The 25890-nt window shown below is 41.1% G+C and overlaps 2 protein-coding genes across 6 annotated transcripts in view; one reads left to right on the forward strand and one right to left on the reverse strand.

Annotated features, from left to right (window-relative positions):
- Positions 1–217: 217 nt before the first annotated feature.
- On the reverse strand, positions 218–11872 carry LINS1 (lines homolog 1). Of its 3 annotated transcripts, XM_032122467.1 has the most exons (8): positions 11694–11872; positions 11023–11084; positions 7467–7985; positions 7280–7369; positions 6283–6424; positions 5451–6041; positions 2538–2718; positions 657–1557 (listed from the first exon to the last, which is right to left on the reverse strand). In XM_032122467.1, exons 3-8 carry the CDS (start codon positions 7863–7865, stop codon positions 657–659), a joined length of 2304 nt encoding a protein of 767 aa, XP_031978358.1. In that variant the 5' UTR covers positions 7866–7985; positions 11023–11084; positions 11694–11872. The 3 variants fall into 3 exon arrangements, with proteins under 3 accessions (XP_031978356.1, XP_031978358.1, XP_031978359.1); XM_032122465.1 differs by lacking the exon at positions 11694–11872 and having other exon boundaries at positions 218–1557; positions 11023–11516; XM_032122468.1 differs by lacking the exon at positions 11023–11084.
- A 294-nt stretch (positions 11873–12166) lies between these two features.
- ASB7 (ankyrin repeat and SOCS box containing 7) overlaps positions 12167–25890 on the forward strand; it is a 29782-nt gene continuing 16058 nt past the window's right edge. For 2 of the 3 annotated variants that reach the window (XR_004242804.1, XM_032123025.1), the window contains exons 1-4: positions 12167–12226; positions 12928–13022; positions 18422–18520; positions 21634–21894. Coding sequence is in view for 2 of the 3 variants with exons in the window: in XM_032123025.1 (XP_031978916.1) it covers positions 21684–21894 (211 nt within the window). In the remaining variant the exon portion in view is untranslated. Of the gene's footprint in view, positions 12227–12927; positions 13023–18421; positions 18521–21579; positions 21895–25890 lie in introns of all 3 variants that reach the window. The other variant, XM_032123026.1, reaches the window with a different exon arrangement.

The raw sequence follows: 25890 nt of genomic DNA on the forward strand, positions 1-25890 counted from the left end.
TGCATGATAGATGCAAAAAAATCTGTTGGAATTTCACTTCTGCATTACCTAAGCTTAATTTAAAATATAATTCTTGACTAAAGTTTTCCATAGATAACATATGCTTTAATTTCACATCTACCTTTTCTTTTAATTAAAGGATTATGGACACCTGAAGGTCCACTTTGAGCAAGGCACCAATGCAGAACACACAGGATAAACAGTAAACTGCCCCCAACTATATTATTTTATTTAGCCCAACTTCTAAGCAGTCAAGTGTTGCATTAACTTTGCCCTGTAGTCCATAAACCTCTACCAATGTGGCAGTGAATTCATAAATAGAATTACATTAGATACAATTGACAATACTTTAAGTATCATATATTTTTGAAATGCTTTCACGTGAGTTATTTATTATAAAATGTTGAATACCCAACAATTAATCCTTATACACTGTACGTCGGCATACATATCATGAATAAGCCTAGGACCCTCAGGTCACGGATCATATCACTGGATGCAATTCCAGAGTTTTAGGGTGTCAACCAAACCCATGTTTACCCTGTCTGAGGTTAAATGAACTGACTACTGCAAGAAGCATGAGCTTTAGAAGTCATTAATCTCATGGAAATATTCCCTGGTGAACTTGTTAAAAAAACCCACACGAACACTTTGGATTATTGTGGATTCATGGATTTACTCATCTTCTCAATGTGGCTCAGTAGTTTCAACAACGCAGATGGATTATATGGGAAAAGATTTCTTCTCTGCAACCTAGAAATAGCTTCTTGCAGCTCTTCCAAACACTTTGTTGATTTGTAAAGCATTATTCTTAGGGATGCAATATTATCTGAAGATGCCATACAAGTCCAACAGGATGAGGTACAAGATCCCTTCGGTTTCAGAGGCAACACTTCAGACGTGTGTGGATTCCGGTCATCATCTCTGCAGCTGCAACCAGTTTCCCTTCTCCTCACCTCACCCTCATTGTTTGTAGGCAATTGTTTTGCATTTACCAAGCACTCTTTTCCATCTGATTCCACCTCCGAGTCCTCTGAGCTGTCATAATTAACCAGGCTTTGAAGAGAACCCAGCAGGGACGCGCTATCAGTGCCTGTCAATGAGTCAGACTGGTTCCACTCTGCAGCTTCATTACTGCCCTGCTGTGCTGTAAACACCGGGCAATTGTGAGAAGAAGCCAAAGACATCGGAGTCTGTGGTTCTGGTTCACAACCAGCATTTTGCAAACTCTCCCCAGTCACACAGCTTTGCTTTTCTTGGTGGGGTGGCTTGACAGAACAAACTGAGTGGAAAGTGCTGTGCCTGGTATCGAAATGGTTACAGACATCTACAAACTGATGCCACTCCTTCCCAAGAAGCTTTAAGTACCTGACCAAGTACTCCAGAAAGCAAGTTTCTGATGAAATCAGAAAATCTAGGAGTACTGTGGAATCAAATGCAATCTTTTCCAGAAGGAATAAAAAGATACAGTGTGGGTTATATCCACCTGTATGCACAAGGAACTTCCAGGATTCCTCCTCTTTTTGGCTTAGGTTAGCAGCAGCATCACACCGTAACCTGAAAAGTAAGCCAGGAAACAATTCAGTGGAAGTTTACAATTTTTTTTAAAACAGCAATATCCAGAAGACGGATTCTTGCTCTTTTTTAATTTTGTGAAAAGGTAAGAGCCAAAAAAGATTTTATATCAGAGTGAGAAAGAATGAAGGCAGGTGGGGCCAGGAGACTGGACAGCTGAGGAAGCCAAAGCACTTAAAGCAGGCCTTAAAAGGGCACTCCTTAGGAAACATTCCTTCTGGAATAAACAAAGTTACTTACAACACATAAACTGTACTTTAATATAAATATGAAACAATCTTATTTTAATGTTTTTGTAAACCTGAAATCAGACTAACATTCAGAATGTTACACACACTGGAAGAAGAGCCTACTTGTAGTTAAGCGTCTAAGAACTGTGTGTATCTAAGATATTACTTGCACTATCTTCCCATTTGAAGATTGAGGGCCTTGTATAAGTTAGGATAGCATCTTGTATGGTAATTTAAACAACAATGAAGCATTGCATGTTCAGGACAAATCCATTAAGAACACATTTCAGTTGTTAGCAATACCCATTTTTATTAAGTAGCTGGAATTCCCATAGGGCCAATCCTTATAAACTGTGCCAGAAGTACCTGAATTATTGAAGCTGAATTCTGATATCCCATTCTTGTCAAACCTTCAGTACTGTAAGGAAGCAATCTTACTTTTTATCTGTCTAACCACTATTTTAGCATGAAGTCAATTATCCTGAATTACAGGATATGATAAAGTATTTAGCAGGAAACTGTTTCACAACTCCCCTGTTTCCATCCAAAAAAGACTTGAATTATCAGCTCTTACACCACTCATTATTACATCATCCTGAGGTTTGGGGGATTTTAAATTATCAAAAAATAATTTTCCTTCAAACAAAAACAACCAATGGGAACTCATGTATGTCACAGTAACCTTACTGAAGTACAATTCTTCATAGTTCTGTTAAAAAAAAGTACACTAACCTATAAAATTTTAAATAGATGAGTAATAAAACTTTAGCAGCTTCCCAGATGTCATCATCCTGCTCCATAAAAACCAAGGAGAGCCATTCACAGTGATGCACAACTGGGTGAGACTGTGGAGAAGGCTTTACGTGACTCCTCCAGAACATCAACAGCTGGGACATGGAACTCTCAAAGTCTCCTGAAAAGAAGAAGCAACCATGACTTTTGCGATACATTTTTTGTTGCCAAATAACATACACTCTCTATTTTAAATTAACAGTGCATAAAAATTCATGAATGCAGTTATCTCTCCTTAGCGCAACTGATTTATCACAGCATCAAATTTTATAGATTGGTTCTTGCCGTTTTAGTGCAGTAGCTTACTCATAAAAATCACTTTGTATTCATTAGACACAGAGACTCTTTCCCTTAAGTCAGAAAACTTACATGTTCAATACTAATGAGATACTACATGATAGTGTGGTACTACAGAGCAGTTTTTGATACAACACAGCACAGATTCAATATTTAGAAAACAAAAAATTCTCCTGCAACATTGAAATCAATTTCATTTACTGCATCACTACGTGATTTTCCTTAATATTTGACTCTAAGATTTGCTTTTCCTCCTAGCAAATAATAGGAACATCAAATTATCTTTGTTATTAATAGTTACTCTTCAGACTGAAACTCTTCCCTATAAATCTGGAAATTACTCTCAAAATTGAAATTAATTAAAGTTAAGCCACTCTAATCCATGTTAATAGCAAGAAGATCAAGCAGCTTCCCAGAAGGGAAGTTAGCATATTAAAGCATTTAGGTGCTTGTTTTAAACACTTCCTGTAATGTCACTAAAATAAAGAAGTAACATTTCTTTCAAACTGAAATTCCTCTTGACAGTTGGGGTGCTTGAATCTAATTAAAGAACTAATTTTTGTGTCATGAATCTGGGAAAGAAAGGAGAATGGCTTTCTTTGAGAACAAATTTTCATAGACACATTTAAAATTGATATACTTTTTTTCTTTTCGCTTGTTCTTACACAGTCTCAGTCTCTATACACGTTTCAGAAGGTGGATCACAAGGAAAATATTCTTTAGAAATACTTATATTAATTATTAATCTTTAAGAATGGAACTGACATCACAAATATAACATCTTCCAAAAATCGGGAAAAAGTTTCAGAAGCTATCTTATGGAAGTTGTAGCTCTTTTGCACAGATGAATTAAAAATTAATTTTAGGCTTGCTACATAGCATAGAAATATAAAAAATAAAATAATATTTACATCTAGAACAAAAATGCCTCAATGTATTTGAAGTGCTGTAAAATTTCATCCTTGTTTAAAAAGAAAGAGAAATCATTTTTGGCCACATAATCAGTAAATATAGAAATGCCCATTCTCACTGATGCCTGACTAGAAATACTGCTTCTGAACTTTTCCATTTTTTTTTCCATGAAGGCTGTAATCCAGGGACAGCATACTGCTTTGATCATAGAACCTGCACATCCACATTCACACAGCATCAGATGTGCATGAGGTCCTCTCAGCGGGAAAAGGGCAGGTGGGAAGATGGGATTCCAGGAAGGTCTCTTGGGCAAAAAGCCTCACCCTGGTGCTTCCTTACAGCAAGGGAGAAGGCATTCACTGGCTCCCAGTGTGACACAGCACCGCAGCCTCTCCCGTCAGGAACGCCACTTCTGCGGCATTCCCGGCCATCCCACTGCTGCCCATGGCGCAGCCCCGGCAAAGCAGCAGCTCTCCCTTTCTCCTGCCCCAATCCAGCTCCTCACTACAACAAACCAGCCCAAGGGAGTAGCTATGGGAGGAATGCTCACACCTGGTAATTGGAAGGACCAGACCTGTCAGTCAGGGTGAAGAACACAACCATTTACATAAGGAGGATGTGGAGCTGCTGGAGCAAGTCCAGAGGAAGCCATGGAGATGCTCTGAGGATTGGAGCCCCTCTGCTCTGGAGCCAGGCTGGGAGAACGGGGGGTGTTCACCTGGAGAAGAGAAGGCTCTGGGGAGGCCTTAGAGCCCCTTCCAGTGCCTAAAGGGGCTCCAGAAGAGCAGGAGAGGGACTTTGGACAAGGGCCTGGAGTAACAGGACAAGGGGGAATGGCTTCCCACTGCCAAAAGGGCAGGGTTAAATTGGATACTAGGAAGAAATTCTTTTCTCTGAGGGTGGTGAGGCCCTGGCACAGGATGCCCAGAGAAGCTGTGGCTGCCTCATCCTTGGAAGTGTTCAAGGCCAGGTTGGATGGGGCTTGAAGCAAGCTGGTCTAATGGAAAGTGTCCCTGCCATGGCAGGGGGGTGGAACTGGATGATCTTTAAGGCCCCTTCCAACCCAAGCTATTCTGTGATTCTGTTTTAAGTCCCACAACTTCCCTGTGCCTTACTTTGGAAGTTCCTTATTTTTATTTACCTTTCTATACCACAGCTAGTTTTGCCTCATTACATTACTTGGCTGGCAGTAATGCCTTGTACCTTCAATAAAATAAATGCACAATGGTGCCTAAAGTTCTACCTCCACCTTGGAAAAGGTAAGAGTGTTACCTGCAGTTCCTTTCAGTTCCCCACCCTGAATAGAGTAGATGCTCATGCTATGGACTGTCTTCTTTTCCAGCTGGAGAAGAGCCTGGTGTTCCCAAGCTGGCTTAATTTCTTAATAGGAAAAAGTTTCAATCCCAAATGCAGCTGTTTCAAGCCCAACATATTGCAGGGCTAAGGATTTGATAAAACGCAAGGAGACAACTAATTAGACAGGACACAGTAACAGCAGTTTCTTGGGTGGGTCTTCTATTTCCTCCCTCCCACCACCACTAATTCAGCTGAAATCTATTTACAGTCTTAATGAGGTATGACTACAAAATCTGAAAGCTCTAAAGCTCTTGCTGCTTAATGAACAAAATTTAAATGGACTGTTACCTTTCATTTCTGCTTCTGTTGCAGAGTTGTGAATCTTGAATTCCAGTGCTTTAAGCACAACCAAACTTAAGGCCCTGAGAACAGTTTGGTCAGAACCACCTTGAGAATCATCTCCAGGAGCAGCTTCACTGCTTCCAAAGTAGCTGGACTTTCCACTGAGTGGGATCTGATTAAGCCAAGTCAAATTCACAACCTGCAGAATAGCATTACTCAGTGCAAGTATATCCTCACATAAAGATGGGGTTTGTAAAAACAGTGATCCACTTTTAGCATCTTCTCTAGACTTGTAAAGGACACATTTTTTAAGGAGCAAAATTAATTTCTTCTTGATTACATAGGGAATTGATGAACTAATAAGGTTGAGGACATAAGAAACTTTCAAAAACAAAATTCTCTGGCACCTGAGAGGTAATTCCATTTCAATTCTGGAAGCCAAAAGTGCTTCAAGCAGATCTATAAAGCTGATCAGATTGTTTGTAGCTTCAGAATAAGGTGAAGTGTAGTGGTGACTGTCAAAATGATGGAGCAGGATGGCATTATAAAATCCCTCAAGCACTGCATCAAGAGGAGCCAACAACTTCTTCAGAACACCTATGGCAAGAAGAGGCACATTACTGACTCACAGTGTGACACAGATAAATCAGTAAATAGGAAATAAACCGGTGTCAGAATATAAATATGGTTAAACCACTACGTTTTAACACCACTTCATCACCCCCTGTATAAGGAAGGGAATAGGTGTCCTGGAGCCGAACTATTCCCGAGGAATTCCAGGTGAGTTGCTCCCCCTGGCGGCTCCCGCGTGTCGGTACCGCCGCAGCACCGCCGGTACCTGCTCTGGGGACCAGCGCGTCCTTCAGCGTCTCCTTGAGAATCGCCACCAGAGTCCACAGGCAATCGGCCACCCGGGCATTCCCGGGGAATCCCAACAGCGTGTTCAGGCTAAAGCTGAGCCACGTGACATTTAAGGCGTCCTAAGAAAAATAATTCAAAAACCAATCACGTATGCTTTCAGTTATTATGCAAATTACATTAAATCATAATACAATGATTTTAAATTGTACATTAAAAAGATTCAAATGGAGGCACAGACAAAACACAGGTAGAAATAGTGTCTGTCCTGTGCCATTAATTAGGCCTTTAATTACAAACGTGAAGCAACATATGCATGCAATAGAAATTATCTGTATGTTCCAAAAAGGGAAAACCAAACCTCCTAATGTCATGTGACCTACCCAAAATCAGATAGTGCTCTAGACAGACCAGATCTGAATTGATAATTCACAGACAACTTGGCAAGAAATATTACAAACATAGTTATGAAATAAATCTGTGTTCAGGATGCTACTATGGAGACTGCAATACATATTCACTAAATATACAGCAAATTTTAAAAAACATCAAGTAATTGGGATATTCAAACAAGAAGATACATCAAAGCATTTGATTAACTTCCAAGAGGTTATTACTTATTTTTATCTACTGCATCACCCAACAGATACCAAGGAACTGTAAAAATACTGAGTCTAGATCATGATTTTTTTTTTTAATATCTGTATTGCAACCTTAAAGAGAATATTTCTTGTCATCTACACATATTTTACCTTAAGAGTTTCATAAAATTCCAGATTTTTACAAAGACATTCCACACTTCTGCTACACATCAGATCTCCTTGTTTTCCATATTCCACGCTACTCCTAACACAGTTGACAAAGTTTCTCAGAAAATATAACACAACAAAAACTTGGCTGTAGAGTCAAATGGAACAACCTGCAGGCGCAGATTCACTAAGCCATTTTTTTGAGCTGTGAAGTGATGCCACACTCACCTCTTCCTTCAGCTGGAAATACACAAGAGATGCTAAAGTTTGTGAGGCCATGTGAGATAACAGCCGATCGTTACAACCAAGCAGGTGAATCTGGAGATAGGTAAAAAAGGAAAAATGTCTAAGGCACATTCCTTTTTAGTCTTCCTCCATTTATAAAAAAATCTTCCAGAAGTTTACAAAAGCTTACCAATTTTGAGTCAATTTTTGCCTCCTTCAGAAGAACAAAGATTTCACAGTACTTCTTTCTTGTGTGGAGTTCTATTTCCTGGGACTCTACTTTCGCCACCATCATCTTGATCAAGGTTAACTGGAGCAGCATCACCTCTCGTGGGCAGAACGAGGAGCTCATGTTTGCAAAGCTGTTTGATAAATCATCTGTTGCAGGGACATCTGACATATCAGTGTCCTGATGGCTCCTAATGCCACCAGCAGTAGATGGCAGATGATTCTGATGACAGGATTCATCTCCTTCTGGTGGCTGCTCAACACACAGATTAATTAAAGAGGAATAATGATGGCTTTCCCTTGCTAGGGGAACGCCTGCCAGGACGTCCTTATACATCTGCTGCAGGAGAGAGATCTTCATTATGAGATCATGCAATATTCCAGAAAATGCTGTGTGTCTTCACTGATAATTCACTGCAAATCAGCTTCCAAGTTATTTTCATCCAGTAAGAGAAACAGAAGCACTTCTCTTCTAAGTTACCTATAAACAAAATATTTTGCTGTTACTTTGCAAGCAACTAGAAAATATAAAAGTATAACACATATTTTTAGAGTTAATGCTACCATTATTACACTTATTTTGAAAATGCAAATTCAGCTGCACCAAACTGTCTCAGTGAGACATTAAAATGAAGAATTACCATGCTGGGAAGAAGTTCACAGTTCCAGTATTATACTACCAACACCAAAATTAATTTGCTGGAATTAACGAAACCAAAGGTGACTATTACTAAGGGCTACTCCTAAAGATAAGAGAACTTGGATCAAGTCTCTCTCTACATTGCTAAAACTACTAGAATCTAAAATCTTTTGTGACAGTTGCCTCCAAAAACAGGCATAAAATTTCAGCTGCAAATTTTCCTCCGAATTGGCAACATTCATTGCTCCACTGGGGCTGGAACTGGCATCAGCTCTCAAAAAAATGGAAGCCAAAGGACAAGTCTTGACTTTTGCTGCACACAGACTCAAGGTGGGCTGACCTCAAGGGCACAGGGACTCAGAAGTTGAAAATTAAAAAATAATTTAAAAACAAAGTGTAAAATTTATTAAGAGCCAATAAAAACACTTACACATAATCAGGAAAAGTGGAAAAAAAAGTCTTTATCCCCATGTCAGTGGAAGATATCTTTCAATCACAGCACTGGAATATTTGCTATAGCTTAAAATGAAGCGCTATTAAGAATTCAAATCTCTGCATGAAGTGTGAACACCTAAGCCCTCAAATTTTCTATCCAGTATGTAAATGGCCAGACAGATACCCCATCTTCTCAGAAAAAGAAAACAAGCCAAACCTTAAGAACATCAGGGTTTCTTTTTCACCTACATTAAGAGTGACACTCATCTGTAATATTTATCTTTTTAGAGCTGTTTTAACATGCTCTGTAACCAGACCTCTTTTAAGTAAAACCAACAAACAAACTCATTACCTGTATCTATGGTGAAGTTAGGAGTGGAACTTAAGTCACTTAAGAGTAATTTTCATACTTTTTTTCATACTTTGCATACTTTTTGGATCCCCATCTCTAAGTCTGGCATAATCAACCAGGTAGAATTCCAGGTAGAATCCTGCATCCACCTGTAGTTGGGTTTTACTTAAATACATTTCCCCTTTCCTACCAAAGGAAGAAAACAGTTCAGCCTTCCAACCAGTAAGAAATCCTAAACATCTTCTCATCTGTGTATCAATTCCACCTGCATTTGTCATCAGGCCAAATATTTTAAATTATTACTTGTTTTTAGCAGAATATTAAAAAACAATGAAATTGTACAAGTCAGTATATGGGGCATTTTTGTTCTAGCTTATAATCTTCCTAAGTTTTTAAAACAACATAAAACATTGAGCATTACACCTTCGTTTTTACAGTCTAATTTTTAAACTGCAACTGAAGCATGTATTGACAAAATGGCTTCCCAAAAGCACAAAGGATTAGAGGTAGACCAAGATATGCTACCCTGACTCATCACTTCTCCCACCATCAGGAAGCATTTCCTTCAGAAAAGAAGCTAAAATCGGAAGTTGCCTGCAGGAGTGATCTACAATTCCCTCTGGTGTGGTATTTTTAAAGACACATTCAGCAAGGGCTGACCTGAAAACTCCAAAATGTTACAGCATGTTCCTCACCTGATAGAACCAACCCTTCCCCCATCCCTTCCCATACTCCACATTTTGGATGTTAAGAATAAATCTGATATTTCAGGCAATAAATTCCCTCTTCATTTGCAGAATCTATTCAGAATTCTACTTGAGGTGGAAATTTATGACATGAAACTTTATAAAATTTCTTCAGAAATCACTCTGAATATTTTATATAGATATTGTTCCTATCTTTGAGTTTTATTTCTTCCTAAATGAATACCTAATAAAGTAAAATTATCTCAACACATTTAATTCTGTGTTTGAGATCAAATTGAATTATCACCTTCTGTGGTAAATGAACAGATCTCATGCACAAATTCACATGATCCAGCACGGTGGTTAAGACAGAAAGATTCAGAACTTTTCTAGGACATCCACTGCGAGATTTCACCTTCACCACACAATATTGGCTGTGCCTTCCTGGATCCTTCCATAACACATTTATGTTCCACCATTTATTTGCAGAACACTTTACAAAAGCATCTCTAAGGTATGTCTCACTCACACATGACAACAGATCACAAACATAAGTCAATGAAGGAAATTAAAAGTTAGGGGGCCTATTTTGAAGACATTTACTTCAAAGAGGGAGAAAACATGAGACAAGGACTAAATTTGTTTCAGACACAGCACAAGAGTGAAAAGCTCAAAGCTGAAGAGTAAAGAAGTGACAAACTCCAACCCTTATTTGTACTATTTATCTGAGTTATTCATGACAGCATCTAAAAACCAATTAAGGCAACGCCTCACAGAGCCAGACTCCTGCATAAACAACAGGAAACAGTTCTAAAAACCTTATATATAGACTGATCATGCAAAAGACAGGAAGGAAAACTATGCAGAAGGTAAGAAACAAAAAAACGGGGGTGTGTGTTATTTTCATGATTAATGCTTCAAAATCAAAGTCAAACACTGCTCTTCACTTATATCTCTGAGTTATTGCATGTCATTATAAGCCATTGTGTTAGTAAAAAAAACAACCCAACCAAACAAACCATGACATCAACGTTAGTCCAGTCAAATTACAAAGAAATCCTTCCCTGTGAGGGTGGGGAGGCCTTGGCAGAGGTTGCCCAGAGAAGCTGTGGCTGCTGCATCCCTGGGAGTGTCCAAGGCCAGGTTGGACGGGGCTTGGAGAAACCTGAGATAGTGGAAAGTGTCCCTGCCTATGGCAGCGGGTGGAATGAGATGAGCTTTAAGGCCCTTTTTGGGAGAAAAACTATCCAAAACCCCACCCTATTTTCATTAAAAATTAAATCTGATGAACCAAAATGAAACATCAGTTCATGACTTTTGAGTGTGAATATGAAGGCTCTGGATCTCCTTACAATGAAATGATAATAGCATTAAAGAAATAAAATACACTTTGGACTCCTTGTACCTGCAGTGACCTCGTAGGCTCATCTTTCAATAAAGAATAAACTTCTTCTCAGTGCTGAAATACTGTAAACGCCTCTAAATTAGTGTAATTTCCTTCCAGAGTTTGCAAATAACCTGAGCTGTGCAATCCCTGCTAACTCTGACACTAAGTACGCCAGATGCTTTGACTGCAATTCTGCCGAGCGCCTTTAGTCACTGCTGGCAGGAGCACACCCGGTCCCGCCTCACCAGCCCCTCATCGCACCGCTCACAGCGGCGCTTCAGCACTGCCAGCGCTGGGCGCTCACCGGAGCCCTCACCACACGCGACACTCGGGGCTGACATAGCGAGCACGGAGGCACCGCTTCTCCAGAGCCTCCACAGCCCCATCCTGCCGGACTGAGGACAGCCGAGACCTCTCGCCCCTACACCAGCGCGGCTTCCCCACCCGGCACCCGCACAGCGCAGAGAGCCCCAGCCCGCCGGACGCAGCCGCCAACCCTTCGTTCACCCGCCCGCTGCCGCCTCAGCCCCTCCCGCCACCGCCCCGCTCCCCGAGGCCCCGCCCCCGTACAGCCAAGCCACGCCCACACAACCACGGTCCCACCCCTCCTCATCCGGCCTCGCCCCTTTCACTCCAGGCCCCGCCTCCCGCCCCCCTCGGCCCGCACGCCCGTGGCCCCGCTTAGTCACCCCAAGCCGCGGAGCGCACGGGCCCGTCCCCGCCCCGCCGCCCAGGGGCCGCTGCCAGGCAACGGTCGCCACTCGCCCGCCCCCGGGGGACCGCGAGGCCCAAACTCCGCTCCGTCACGGCGCCGGAACAGCCGCCGCCGCCGCCCCCTGTCGCAAAGCCGTCCTCCACTCCTCAGCGGCTTTACGGCAGCGGGGCGGAGCCGCGGGGCGGGGCCGCCGTCAGCCCAGCAGCCAATGGGACGCGGCGGCGGCGCGCGGGCGGGGGCGGGCCCGCCGTCAGTCCGGCGGCCAATGGCGACGCGGCGGCGGCGCGCGGGCGGGGGCGGGGCCGGCGCGGCGGGAGAGGATTGGTCGCGGCGCGGGTCAGTCCCCGCCCGCCGACCCCGCCGCGAGCCGAGGGGGGCGGCCCGGAGCGAAGTGTCCCCGCTCGGCTCGGCCCCCCCCCGACCCCCCGCCCGCCGCCGCCGCCAGCGCGGGGGGCGGCCGCGCCCGGGGCCCCCGGCCCGCCCCGCTCCGGCACGCGGGTCACGCAGGTAACCCCGGCTGCCCCGGGGTCCCTCGCGGCGCGGGGAGGGGGGGGAGCGACCCCGTGGCCTCCCCTCGCCCACACCGGGCAGCCCCTCCGGCGGGTGCGGGGCTGTAAGGGGCGCCCCCGCCGCCCCCTTTGGGAAGGGGTGCGCAGCCCCCCGCCGCCCCTGCCCCCTCCCGCGGCGGGCTCCGGGCCGCCCCCGGGGCTGCCCGCGGAGGGGGGTCCCCCTTCCCAGCCCCCGGCGGCGCCCCGGGTGCCTTGGCGGCCGCCGGGCCTTGGAGCTGTGTGCCGGGGCTTGGCCGGCTTTTTTTTTGTGTGTGTGTGTGTGTGTGTGTGTGCGCGGCTGAAGGCTCCTGGAGCGTGAACTCCTGCGAGGGAGAGGTTTGGTTTCCCAGCAGCTCAGCTTTCTGGGTTACTTCCTGTCCCATTCTTTAGCACTTATCTTTACTTCCATTCCCTGGAGGAGCTGCCTTGACAGGGCAGCGGTCCTGCCGTTATTATCCCTTCAACTCCTCAGTATCCCGAGAGAGTGTCCTCCTTTTCCAGGAGAGATCCCGATTTTGATGAATAACCCCTTTTCTTCCAAATTTGTGTAGGCTCTTCCTATTTTGCCTAGCTATTGCTTTTGTATTAACCAATTTTGTTCTTCATTTCTTTCTTTTATGTCATTGTGTGGTTCAGTTCTACTTTTTTTTTTTTTTTTAGGTTTAAACTGCCTTAAAGGAGAATTAAAAATAGTGACTCCAAAGAACAAATTAACACAGAGGAGAGAAAACAGCACTCAAAAAACCCCCAGAAAGGTGATGATTCATTTAGATTCTCAGAGTCATCCTAGACACATGGTTTTGGCTGGGATTGGGGCCTCTTGTGTTTTTATGGATTTAGATAGGTAGCATTAGATTTCTTTGTTCTCTTAAAACCTGCTTGCTGTTGACCTTTTAAAGTTGGAAAGCTCTGAAGCCTATTTGAATTACACTTGTAACACTTTATAATTTTCTAAAATTATTCTGTGAATGTTATTTTGATCATGAATTGCCACTTAATGGGGTTTTTGTGTCTCCATCTCAGGATGGAATGTCACTTAAAATTACTTTGCTCTAGGTCGTTAAAAGGATCTTTTCTTAAAGTCTTCCCATAAATTTATGGGTTCAACACTGCTTCTGTTTCTGTTTTGATTCTAAAATCTTTATTGGGCTAGGTCATGGTTATTGCATTATGTTTGTTTAGTCATACTTCACTCCTGTGTGGGTCACTTTTTTTGTGTATGTGTTGTAACGGAGCTGCAAAAATTGAAAATAATTGGATATTGTCTGTTTATAAGTACTTAATTTTTGGACTGAAATTATAGAAGAAGATGATGCTGTTGGATGCTTAAGGGGAAAAATGAAAGAAGTCATCAAAGCCAATCCTGCTGGTAGGAGGGAGGTTCTGTTTCAGGGGGAGAGCTGTTCGTAGGGAGAATTGTGTGTTTTACGTGGTGAGGTGAAGAGATGGATCCTAGGAGAGAGAGTGGGGGGGTGAATGATGTCAGTCAGTCTTTTTCTGCATCCTACTGTTAGCGTGCTCCAAATGATGGAGTTTCTGCGCATTCTTTTAACGCAGAGTCTGTCTTGAAGCCATTTTAATCTGTTTCAAATGTAGGTGAGTTTGGTTTTTTTGGGAAAGATGCCCTCCATAGAGGTCCCTCTGGTCCATGTCGTGTTTTCAGAGATGTCACTGACTGTACCAAAACGTTGTTCATTGTTGGCAATCAGTTGTTTTTGAGCATTAGCCTGCAGGAGAAAGAGCAGTACTTGTTGCCAACAGCCTTGGTCAAGGCTGGATCATTTTTCCAATACAGATGTCTTTAGATTAAGACAAAAAGTAGTTACTGTGTGTTGAAGATTAAATAGAAAATCCTTCCATAACACAAGTACAACAAATTCTGAGATACGCTTTGGAAATGCAGGGAAGAAATTTTCCATGTTATTTTGATAACCCACAAGTAATAGCAGAACATGTAGACATGCCCAGTATGATTCCAGGAGGGATTTTCTTGCTAATAGGTGAGGCAAATGTGCATCAGTACAAACTTACCAGTGCAGTTATGGCATAGCTGTTTCATCTGAATTTAGTTTATTATAACTCCCTTTTCCCAACCCACCCAGTGCCTCTCACATCAGGGCTGTAGCTGCTCCAACAGGACCCCTCTTGGTGCCGACAATTCACGAGATCTTTGGGATTTATTCACAACAGGAGACGTAAGTTTTCATTTGATTTGTGAAGTTCCTTCCTAGTGTGAAATGCCAGTGCAGCAAAGTTTGATTCGGGTGCAGAGACTGGAATTGAGTTCATAGGAATCAGGGAATTAACTTCTGGCAGAAATTTGCACATGGTTGAAACAAGGCACAGAGATTACTGATATGCTGAAGTCCTGCTCTTGATCCCTGGAAGAAATGCAGCATGTTGCAAGTATAGCAGCCCTTTAGAGAAAGCTTTAGTCTTCAGGCTATATACTCATTTTGGGTTTGTTTTTCCTTATTGTGAATTCTAAACCCTTAAAGGAAATGCGCTGTCTGAGGGATGGTTTTGTTTCGTTCCAGCAGTGCTTACAGAGTGATATTATCACAGTGAAAATCTTGCTTTGTCCAGTAAAGACATCCAACAAATTTTGTCCACTTGGATTTTTTTAGGCTGTATTAAATAGAAATATCAAATATGCTTCTAGAGATTGTTGAATGACACAAATTCTGTAAGCAGCACTCAGTTTGTTCATCAGTTGTGCTGTGAAAATTAGTGCTGAAGTGACTGCTTTAATGTGGTTTGAGCTCGCCATTGGCTCCTGCTTCTGTCATTCCATGCAGTGTTGGTGTTTGGGCTCTCTAATGATAGTAAGTCATGTGAAAATACATAAATCTTAGCAATTAGCACTTGCTACAAATTAATTACTTTTAAGGCTAAGCTTCCATCTGACTTTTGCTGTTTAAAACTTAGTAGCAGCGCTGCTGTAAATTGGAGGAGAATTGGTGTTTTTTGCTTGGTACATGAGGATCTCCAACCATGCTGCAGAGCACAAGCTCCCTACAGTTTGTCAGTGCACATCTTGAGGGAGGAGGTTCTGGCTGTGTGAACCTGATGCAGCATTCTCTACTCTAAAAAGCTGTAAGGCCTTGTTTTAGCATCAGCATTGAGGTCCTGCATTTGGAAGGAATTGCAGGATTTTTATTCATGGGGCTCTGCTTGTGCTTAGGGTTGCCAATGTTTGGGCGAGGGCACTGAGGATGGCTAATAGTTGATTTGCTTTGTGAAGGTGAAGTTTCCCTCAGGTTTGCAGACCTGAAGTTGCTTGAGCTGGGTGATTTCTCTGATTCTCCATCAGGCCCAAAGTCAGACCTCACAACCTCTCTGTGAGATGGGTAATTGTAGTAAAATGACACCTCTGTGCTTCAGTTTCACCCACCTGCAGAATGTAACAAGACGACAGCTGCTTATTAGTGTGTAACAACACCATCTCTAGCTCTGTGAACACCTGAAATTGGTGAGGCACTTGTAGGTTACCTCTTTTGGTTATTTTAAATTTAGTATGTCCGAGCTACAGGCTGGCCTTACTGGAGCTCTTACAAGAAATGTGTAACTTTTAATGACAGCTTGTGAGGAGTGAAGGCTTGTTTTCTTTGAAGCAGCAGTTCCTCTGTGATGCTCTGGATTTGTGCACTGTTAACTCATTGCTTTCAGACCCAGCAACTTGCATATGTTGCTTGGTGATTTTCATCTTAGCCACAGGGATACGTCACTTGATGTCTGTCTGGGCTGTAGCATGGAGCATTCAGCAGAAAACATATTCAGGATTATAAGGCTCTGTGCAATTTTGATATTTCACATGTTACTTGCAAACTTCACGATTATGATGTGAGAATGCAAATGACAACACAATTGTTTGCCCTACTCTCTTGTCTGAAGAGCTCCTGGAATAGGAACTTGAGTGACAGCTGAAGATGATGGTTGTGTTTAGTTTGTCAAAAATACATTGACCATTTTTAAAATGCCATTTGAGTGAGAACACATTTAGTTTGTTCAAGTTTTGAAAGGGGTAGGAGAAGTGAGTTGTGAGACTAATGAAGGCTGATGTGATTATTCTTTTTTCACGGGGTTTTCCTTTTTTTCTGTTGTTTATTTGGTTTAAATGTCTCGGAATATTTCAACTACTGGCAGCTCGGATCTACACTGATTAGGTCTATGCCAGATACTAAATGTTGTGTGTAATGGTGCACTTTCCTTGTTGTACAGAGTTAGGCTGGCATCAGTAAATTATGGTCTTTATTCTGCTCTTGGATGTATATTCTCAGAGTTTAGGAACCAGGTCTATCTGTCAGGCTATGCGAATTAGAAAAATACTGAGAGTTGAGGTCTTGCTTTTTGTACCAACCTTTAACTTTCTTTAAGTAAGTATATACATATGTTGGAATTAATTTTCCACATGATGTTTGCAGTGACTTTCAAGAAGTGACACATTGATGTGGAAAAGTCTAAGATCTCTTTGAGAACATGAGACATTATCAATAGATAATGAGGATGTTTGTCTTATTATTTTTATTACTGCTGCTTCTACTATAATTATTAGTGTTTTAATCAAACTTAGTTAAGTCATTGAGTGAGGGAGCTTTTCTTTCACTAAATATGACTTATTTTTATTAAAGTTGCAGATCTTACTCTTGCCATATGCAGCTAATTTTCCTTTGGGGGGAAAAAGCTTGTTACTTTTTTAGTGGAGCAATCTGTTACCTTGTCTGTAGTCTGTGAAGTCAGTGCAATTCTAATTTGCATCAGCTAATAAAAAATGTGTGGGTTTTAAAGTGAAAATCATGCAAAAATTTAAAAAAAAAAGGTGAACGACTGATCATCTATGCAAAAAAACAAGGCTAGAAATGTGATCAAATTAGGTCATGGCAGTGCAGTTTTGTGCAGGGCTGTAAGCATATCTGAAGACCTTGTATGCTTTATCTTGGGAAGCAAAGCTCTTGGAAAATGTGCATAAGAGGGATGAAAAGGGCTTTTTTCATCCTCCTCTTTGAGCTATCGTTGCAGAAGCATGATTTTATGTTACATTAAGTGGCAGAAACTTCAACTTAAGCTAAGAGCTGCACAGTTCATGGAACTGTTCTGGTGCAACTCATTTGCAGAAGAAACAAGTCACAGTTGGGTTTGTGTGATCAGCTGTACAATTAAGTATTTAATGGTTTTATTGTTTATTATATTATTGCAGTGCTCAGATGAGATAAGGGGGCCTTTCACTAAAAGTTTGCAGCCAGAGGAAATGAAAGGTCAGATAGAGGTGTACGACGAATTAGGGATGAGTACAGGAGAAATGGTCTGGGACTGATCCTGTTAACTGCAGGTGACAGGGAGGATAAGGAGGGTTAGTCTGCAGTAGGAATCTGCACAGGGGTTGTAACTGGTGTTTGGTAAGCCTTGATTCTTAGAGAGTAGTTTTTCTACATGAAGAAAAGGATGAAGATTTTTGAGGTGGTGGTTTTCTTGAACTGTGGAGGTGGCTTTACCTGTTCATGAAATGCAGCATGTGTCAGCTTGAGCTGTTGCATGAGGGAGAGGAGACAGGCTGGTGGCTCTCCAAATCCAGCTGAAAGACACAGCTCAGTGTTCTATGGGGTCAGGTTTTATTCTTTACTTATAGAAGCAGAGAGGGGATAGAGATTACAAAAAAAAATCAAAACCCTATACAAAAACAACTAGAAAAAAACCCCACAAACAAATATAAAACCCACAAAAGTAGTTTGGGAAGAACTAAATGGATCCTGAATGTGTTTCCTGGCATCTGGCTCCCACAGGGAGATGTTGAGCAGTGAGGCAGAAATACCTACTGTAACCTTTGCATCCATTCTTGTTCCATACAGGAGCAGATACATGTACTTATTAGAGAAGGATGTAGACAATTTCTTCAAGGATTACTCCAGAGAGGAAGCATGCCTCTCATTTCTCTTGTCTTCCATAAAATATTTTTCTGTAGCCTTTTCCTCATATGGCAGAAGCGAACTCTCCCCACCCCAGCCTCTGGAGGACTCTTTGATAATGATAGAAAACACACTTTGGGTCTTTTCTGACATAGCTGCATTAAAATGTAGCATTCTCACACAAAGTAAGAGTAAGTAAACCTCTCACTTTTATTCTTTGCAACTAACAAGAAATACCTTTTTTTTTTAAGGGGTAGCAGGTTGTTTGACACACATGGGCACAGAAGATTATGAACAGTGAAGACAATGAAGAGTGGGACATTCATCAAAGAGTAACAACCTCTTATAAGGTAATTCAGGACCACATTGAGTTTATCCTGTTGTACTTGCAAAATCAATTAAGTAACTGTTGTTGTCCTCCATTTTCATGGCACTATAAAATCATTCTAACCAAGAATATATAGGTATATTTTTCCCCCTTGTGCTTCCTTTCATTTTTTAACGTGCATGCAGAAAGCCAATATGTAACAACCCAAATGCATGCTGAGTTCTGAATGAGATTGATTACAGTTGCAAAACATTAAATATTAAATGCCAAAGGGCTACTTCCAGTAGTCCTCCTTCTCTTCTCCAAAGATTGATGTCTTAATGGGGCTTTGCAAAAAGGAGTTTTAAATGATCTATGGAGCAGAAGTGAAAATGTTTTCAAAGCTGGTGTGTACCTAGAACTATCCTGAAACCTTTAATGTTATGGTTGAATATTCTTGTCATTTGAATTTCATTGCTTGCCATAGGGGTGAGATGGAAGAGTGGATATTTACAGAAACTGTGCAAGTGATAAAAGGAGCTGCCTGACTTTGTCTTCTGCTTTGTATGTTTTAGTACTTATGTACTTTAGTACCAGCTAATTTGAATAAGCTCTGCTAGTCACATGCAACATATGGAGCCAATGCCAATTTTTTATAATGCTGCATTACAAATATACCCACCAGCTGAGAAGTGTGAGAGAGAGAGCTCTGCTTTTCCTTAACCAACTGTCTTCACAGAGACTTGCAGGGGAAATACTGCTGGCCCCTCAAATGAGAAATCCCATTTCACTTCATCTCTTTAGTCATCGCTTCTCATTCTGTAGCATTTTGAGCAGCTAGTCTGACCTTAATTTTCAGGACCACATGAGAGTTTGCAAGTAGTTGTCCTTTATAATAAAGGACTGTAAAAATGGCATCATAAAGTTTGTTTACAGTAAGTTTTGATCAGGTATTCTCAGTTTCAGAAAAAAAGTTTTTGTATCTTGTTTTTGTAGGTATCCAGAAACAAGGGCTAAAGGGACACAGTCTGAATTACTGTTTTTTAAGGGTTTTGCACAATTCATCATCGGTTAGATTCTACAGTCAGTTTTCACCTGCAAATCCAAAGGAAGATCTGACTCTTGCAGCTGGAATTTTATTAACTGTGCTCTTAGTGGTGTGATGCAGAATGAAGTCAAGCTCACTGTCTTATAGGTGAGCATGTTCTGAAGTGCTAATTGGAGTTTAGAAAAGGGCTTAGCAAAAGCTTATTAGAGTCAATAGAAATACTTCCATTGTCATCAGATTAACCAAGTTTGATTTTTGGAATATACTGGAAAAGCTGACCTATTGAGTTAGCAGTTGCTGCTTTGTAAATCCCCTTTCCTCCCAGTCTCAGATAATGAAGTTCACACTATAAAACTAAACAAAGCCAGTTTCTAAGCCATGTATAACATATGGAGCTAAAAAGTCTTCTTTAATAACCCTATGCTGAAGTAGTGATTGTTGGCGTACATGGTAAGCTGAAGCATTTATAAATGTCAAAGACAGGCATTTGCTGTGTGTGGTTTCCATATTTGCAGGGTAAGTAGGGTCACTGGAGCACCTGTTAATTATGAGTTTATATCTCTCCAAAAAGCAGATAAATAACTTCTTTACCATGGGCATGATGAGGTTGTAGAAGAGCAAATACATGCTGTGCCTTTGTCTGCAAAGTTGGCAGTGATTGATGCTTTCACTTTTCTCTTGTCTGTGGGTATATCTGGATTGCAGGAAAACAAGTGTCCAGTGGGATATGGGGAGTTGATTGCAATGTCTTTTGAATGACCTGCAGATCACGAGGACCTGGAAATCCTTATGATACCTAAAAGAAGGTTTAGGTGGTGATGTGGGTTAACATCCTAATAAACAAAAAAATTACTGTAAATTTTAAGTTTTGCTTGAAATTAATTTTCATCTTTAAAACTTTTCTTTGTACTTTAATCTTGATTAACTTTGGAGGTGTTTAAATACATTCCTCTTTGTAATCTTCTAGGTCTGTTAATATTCATTGCAACATGTTTGAATATTTTCTGAGGCCCCTATTGCTCAGCATGCCCTAAGCTTTTATTCTTTCTTCTGGTACTCCTTTCCATTTTAGGACTATAGAATATAATACACAATGCACATGAATGTGTATTGGGGAAGAATCCCTAAATACCTGTTTATTTTCTTGTCCCCAAGTAGAATTGCAGATGGTACTTTTCAAACAGAGCATGGAGAATATAGTATTTCCTTGTTTCCCAGTGTCTGCCTGTTTCTAGACTCTTTTACAGTGGCTATTTTAGATACCATTTTGGCCCAGCTTTCATATACTCTGTCAAGACAATTCTAAATTGAATTATTCTGATACATGTTCTCATGGTGTTTGACAGTACTATAGTAACTGCATTTAAATGTATTTTCAGGTCTCATATATTGTTATCCTTGTACTTGATTTTTGGAGTGTGGAAGTTGTTTGCAGCCTTTATGTACTAACTAGGAAGTGCTCAAGCCAGAATACAAACAGTAGACTCTAATTAAAAAAAAAAAGGGTAAAAAAGGAAAAAAGATAACTAAAGTTTTCAGTTTGAACATGAGTGTTACTAATACGTGCAGTAGGTCTCAGGATCGTATTGGTAAGATATCTTCACTGAAGCTTAGAAGGGGTACAGTTCTAGAAAAATAAAGAGTATCATAGTTCAGTTACTGTAGCAGTGCAGTGCTGCTTCCTGCAACAGTTTGGATCATCCATTCCATAGTTTGGATAATCCATTTAACCGCTATCTCCAGAGTTAGTGGTATTAACCACAGTGTGATTTTGAAGTAAGTGGTGGGTTCCAGAGATTTTTCATTTTGTTTATTGCTTAGTTGCTTTAATGGTGAACTGCTGTTTGATGCTGTCATTTCTGAAGAAAACGTTTACTGTTTATCATGTGCAAGTGTCCTTTTCTTTTACAGTTCAATGATGTCAGCCATGTACTATGATTTTGCTAATAATAATGAGATCATTTGGGGCTTATTCTCTGTGTAACATCACTTTTCTCAGCATATAGAGAGAAATCTTAGCATCGCATTTCATTAATGCCGACCTTTTTTCCTAGATACCCCATTTCTGATCCCAATCCTAATTTATTCCTGCTTCACACTGATTGAAGGTGACTCGTGTGAGCTCATGAGGCTCCTGTAAAGGCCAGACTCAGCTAGGATGTTACACCACCACTGCCGGAGGAACCCTGAGCTACAGGAAGAGTTGCAGATCCAGGCTGCCGTGGCTGCTGGCGATGTTCACACCGTGCGCAAGATGCTGGAGCAGGGATATTCTCCAAATGGTCGGGATGCCAATGGCTGGACCTTGCTTCATTTCTCTGCAGCAAGAGGCAAGGAGAGATGTGTCCGTGTTTTTCTGGAGCATGGAGGTGAGTTGCCCACAGAGAAAAATCTTGATGCTCGTCTGACACCTTTCTATCCCAATTTCCACTGCAGGGCTTTCCAGCACTGATGAGATATCATACTCATACTTCTGGTTATCTTTTGTAATTATTTGTTATTCTTTTGTTCTCAATCTCTGTTTATTTCTGATGCATACTCTGTGAATGACATCATAGATTAGCTTTATATCTTAATAACTTCTTTCCCCCCAGCATTGCCTAGGAATTGTTCAAGGAATGAATAACCATTATGAAAATAGGGCAGAAGGACTCATTATAAAATAAAATGCACTCAGAGCACTCACTACAGGCTTTTCTTCTCTGTTAGGGGGTATTATTAGAGGAAGGCAGGTCCTTGAATTGAAATCCTAGGGAAGTTTGTTTCAGAATTCTAACACGAGTTAACCAGTTGCATTAAAGACTAAGTTTAATATAGGTTTAACAGAATCTGCTAAACTTTATGAAAACAGTCCTCTTTGTGCAAGGACTTTAGTGTCAGCTAATCCAGATGAGTTTACAGCTCTCCTGCATCCAGCCATGATGAAGCTTTATTTCAAGAACTGATTGAGTTTTGTTGATTTAAGTGATACTCATGTGGGTGATGATTATTATCCCTCAGGTGGTACAGTCAGAATTTCTCATTGCTTTATCATCTTCCAAGGCCACCTGAAGTTTTAGAAAGGGATAGTCCTAATCTTTTAATGTGGTACTGGAGAGGAAATCAGTAGATGTTCTCCATGTTCTGATCAGTGCTCTTAAAGAATGGCATCCTCCATCCTAGGACTGTTCTTACCAAATGAATTATGAATTAACATGTTTTCAGTCCCAAGCAAGCTGAAATGATCTTTCTGATGTTTTGTGTATCTGAGGCCATGTTGGCCACTTGTGTCTGTCACAGTGTTTGTCAGCTGTATGGATCATCCTGAAAGTGGAGTGGCATTAGCAGGCTGTGGTAGTGGCACAATCAGTGATTTGTTCCTTAAGAGCAGTGGTGAAATACAGCCTGAGCAACTGGACTCTGTGGATATACCTACTACAGACTGTAACTACATAAAAGGGTCAACCCCCATGTCCTTATTGGAAGAGGGGAAAAAAGCTACTAAATTGCACTAATACATAACTTTAAGTTCAACTTTTTAAATGTAGCATTTGCGGATAAGCGCAAACCTTCCGTTTGATAAATCAAAAGTTTAAGGCTTTCAGTCACATACGTTGCTTTTAACTTTTTATCTGTAAATTTAAAGATGATAAAAAACCCCAATCCCTTCTGTATTCCTATGTATTTTCAATTTATAGGTTTTCATATTACACAGCTGCTGATGCAGTGGTTTGTTTTTATTTTTGTTGTTACTTTCCTATACAAAATACCAGCTGAATGTGATGCCTCATGAAAGCTGCCTGTAATGAAACACCTTTGTCCTGAGACAGCTTGGAGTTGAATCACCGGGATGAGAAAGTTGAGTAACAAATAGTGTGAGGGTTAGTCATCCACAGCAGCTTTCCTGCAGCTGAGCCTCACTCCTGAAAATTGGCACTGCCTTGTGCCTTGCCTTGTTTTCCCTCAAAACAGAGGCATAAAAATAATGAGTATTTATCACATAATAATGCCACAAATGAGTTATTAAGCAGCGAGTGAGTTGAATCTTACAAGCTGAGTTAATCATGCCACCCTCATTAGGGAGAGGTTTTTGTCTACCTTTCCTCACATGCTCTTTACTTTTCTCTCTCTGGAGTGGATTGTTTTGCTGCTGGTGCTTAATCCCTGTGGAACAAAAAAACTCGATACTGGGGTGAAGGAAAAATTCCTTTTCTGGTGTGAATCTTATGGTAAAATAGAGAGTATTGAACTATATATTGGTAATAAAGTGAGAGGGAGTGTGTGGAGTTCTGGAGGAAAGAGGGAACTGAGATGGGAATGAAGGGGTGACTGGTGGTGTTTGTGGCTGTGGCTGTTCCAAGGGATGATGGAGCTTAGCAGAACTGGGAATACTTTCATAGGGAAAATAGGACTGGGAAAACCACAGTGGGCTGTTGCTGAGGGTAGAGTGCTGTGCCTCAGATCTGAGATGCTGGAAGGCTCCCAGCATAGCCTGCTGGTGGGATGGAGGTTGAGTTGGGCTAATAAAGGCTGAGAAGGAATCTGGTCACTGACCTGGAAATAAAAAGTAGATTCTTATGGGAGTCATGACCTGTCCGCCTCCTGCTTTTGCTTTTTCTCTTCCATCATTGCTCACCAGCGAAGAAAAGAGCCAGAGGACAGTGTTGTGCATGCAGATTGGCTGATTTGAGTGGAGGTGGTGGAACAGCAGGAAGCTTTTTATTATCTGCTGAGGAAGGAGACACAGATAGATGGGGAAAATGCAGAAAAACCAGCCCAGACTAAAGGATGAAGCCAGCAGAAATACCAACTAGATACCGAGGGGATAAGTCAGATAACAAATATTATTTAGCAGCTGGTAAAATGCAGAAAGTTCATCATAACCATGGAGAAACTTAGTTTTAATGAGAAATAGTGAATTTAACTTTCTTAGTATATTCATCTCATTTTGTTAAAGTGAAGATTCTATGAAGCCAGCTCTTCCCATCCATAGAAACGATCTGGAGTCACAAAGCAACACCAAAACAGGGAGTGTAGTTTTTAGTAATCTTGGATTTTTGTGTAACAAGCCTTTTTTCCCTCTAGTGTACTTTTAAAATTTTTAATATGACAGATAGAGGCAGACAATCCACACTGGGCAAGAAATATGTTTTATTAATTCACAACCACCACTATTAATGTTGCGACAAACTAAAGTCTTGAAAGTGTGTAGTTAGCTGTACCTTGGTGATACCTTCTTGGTATTAACTGAGCAGTTTCTGGTTACTCATATTAAAATGAAGAAATAATTCACTAAAGCTCCTAGAAATGAAATAGTAAAAGAAAGTAGCCAAGCAGCTGTATCTAAATTTTAGTAAGGTCAAGCAGAATCTGGGAGGATCTAGAGAATGCAAAATGCTCACCCCCACTAAGCTCCTAAAGTGTTTCTGTCTCTGAACAGTAATGCTTTCCTGGACATCTTCTGTATCAATGTTATCTTAGGAAATTCAAAACAGGAGCTACATGTAGCCATGTTTCTAAAACTTGTGGTCAGAATTAAGCCCTAGCTGGGGGAAATAAGCTTGAAGTATAGAAGTACTCTATGAAGCCAGAAGCATTGCTGAACCATTGCTTTCTTGGCTTCCCATATTCCTGTGATAGAGTGACCTAAGGAAGGTGTCAAGGAAAAAGGAAAACTGTTCCACTGATCTGTAAATGTAAACTCTAAAATATGAGTCTTTTATTTATGAATCTATATATCCTCTAGATTACAGTATTAGAAAAGAGTTTTATTAACAGTAGAGTTTAAATTACTATCTTAGGTGCCCAACTTTCACATGAAATAAAATAATCTGAGTATCATCCAATGCTACAAATTTTCCATCTCAAGTGAGCTTGATGGCAATAATTTTTACCCTTGATAAGCTGTTTGAGGTTTCTGCCACTGTATTTAAGAACATTAGAAATGACTAAATGCAGTTGTTCGTGTTTCTAGATTTTGCTCTCCCCACATTAATGGGAAGCTTGGAATGAAAGAATTGTTTGACAATCAGGATGGAGATGAGATAAAGAACTGCTGGCAAGTGCTGGCTTAATCCCTTTCTAGCCAAAGCTACCAGGTAGTTTTTACCCCCTCTGCAGATTCTAAAAGGTGATCTGAGAGTCATTCCCAGTTAATTTTTACCTTGCTCATGTTCCAGGGGAAGAGAGTTACTTTACAACATGATACCAATACTGAAAATTTTAGAAAAACCAGACAAAACCCCCAGAGCAGCACGAGTTCTTCAGGCACCATCAACTTCGGGGTGTTACTTTTACTAAGACAGGGATGGAATTTGTAGGCAACTTCATGCAGGTCCAGCCTCTGCTGAAAGCCCTTGTGAAGTTCGGACATTTTCCAGGAGGTG

The sequence above is a fragment of the Corvus moneduloides genome, chromosome 13 (genome assembly GCF_009650955.1).
Source record: "Corvus moneduloides isolate bCorMon1 chromosome 13, bCorMon1.pri, whole genome shotgun sequence".
NCBI classification, from domain to species: domain Eukaryota; kingdom Metazoa; phylum Chordata; class Aves; order Passeriformes; family Corvidae; genus Corvus; species Corvus moneduloides.

Bases quoted from the DNA above. Each gene is read 5' to 3' on its own strand.
- LINS1 (XM_032122465.1), bottom strand. From the start codon at position 7,865: ATGAAGATCTCTCTCCTGCAGCAGATGTATAAGGACGTCCTGGCAGGC. The intron at 6,425-7,279 runs GTGAGTGTGGCA...TATTTTTCTTAG, and splicing joins ATTTCCAGCTGAAGGAAGAG to GACGCCTTAAATGTCACGTG. The intron at 2,719-5,450 runs GTAACAGTCCAT...TCTTCTTTTCAG, and splicing joins AACAGAAGCAGAAATGAAAG to GAGACTTTGAGAGTTCCATG.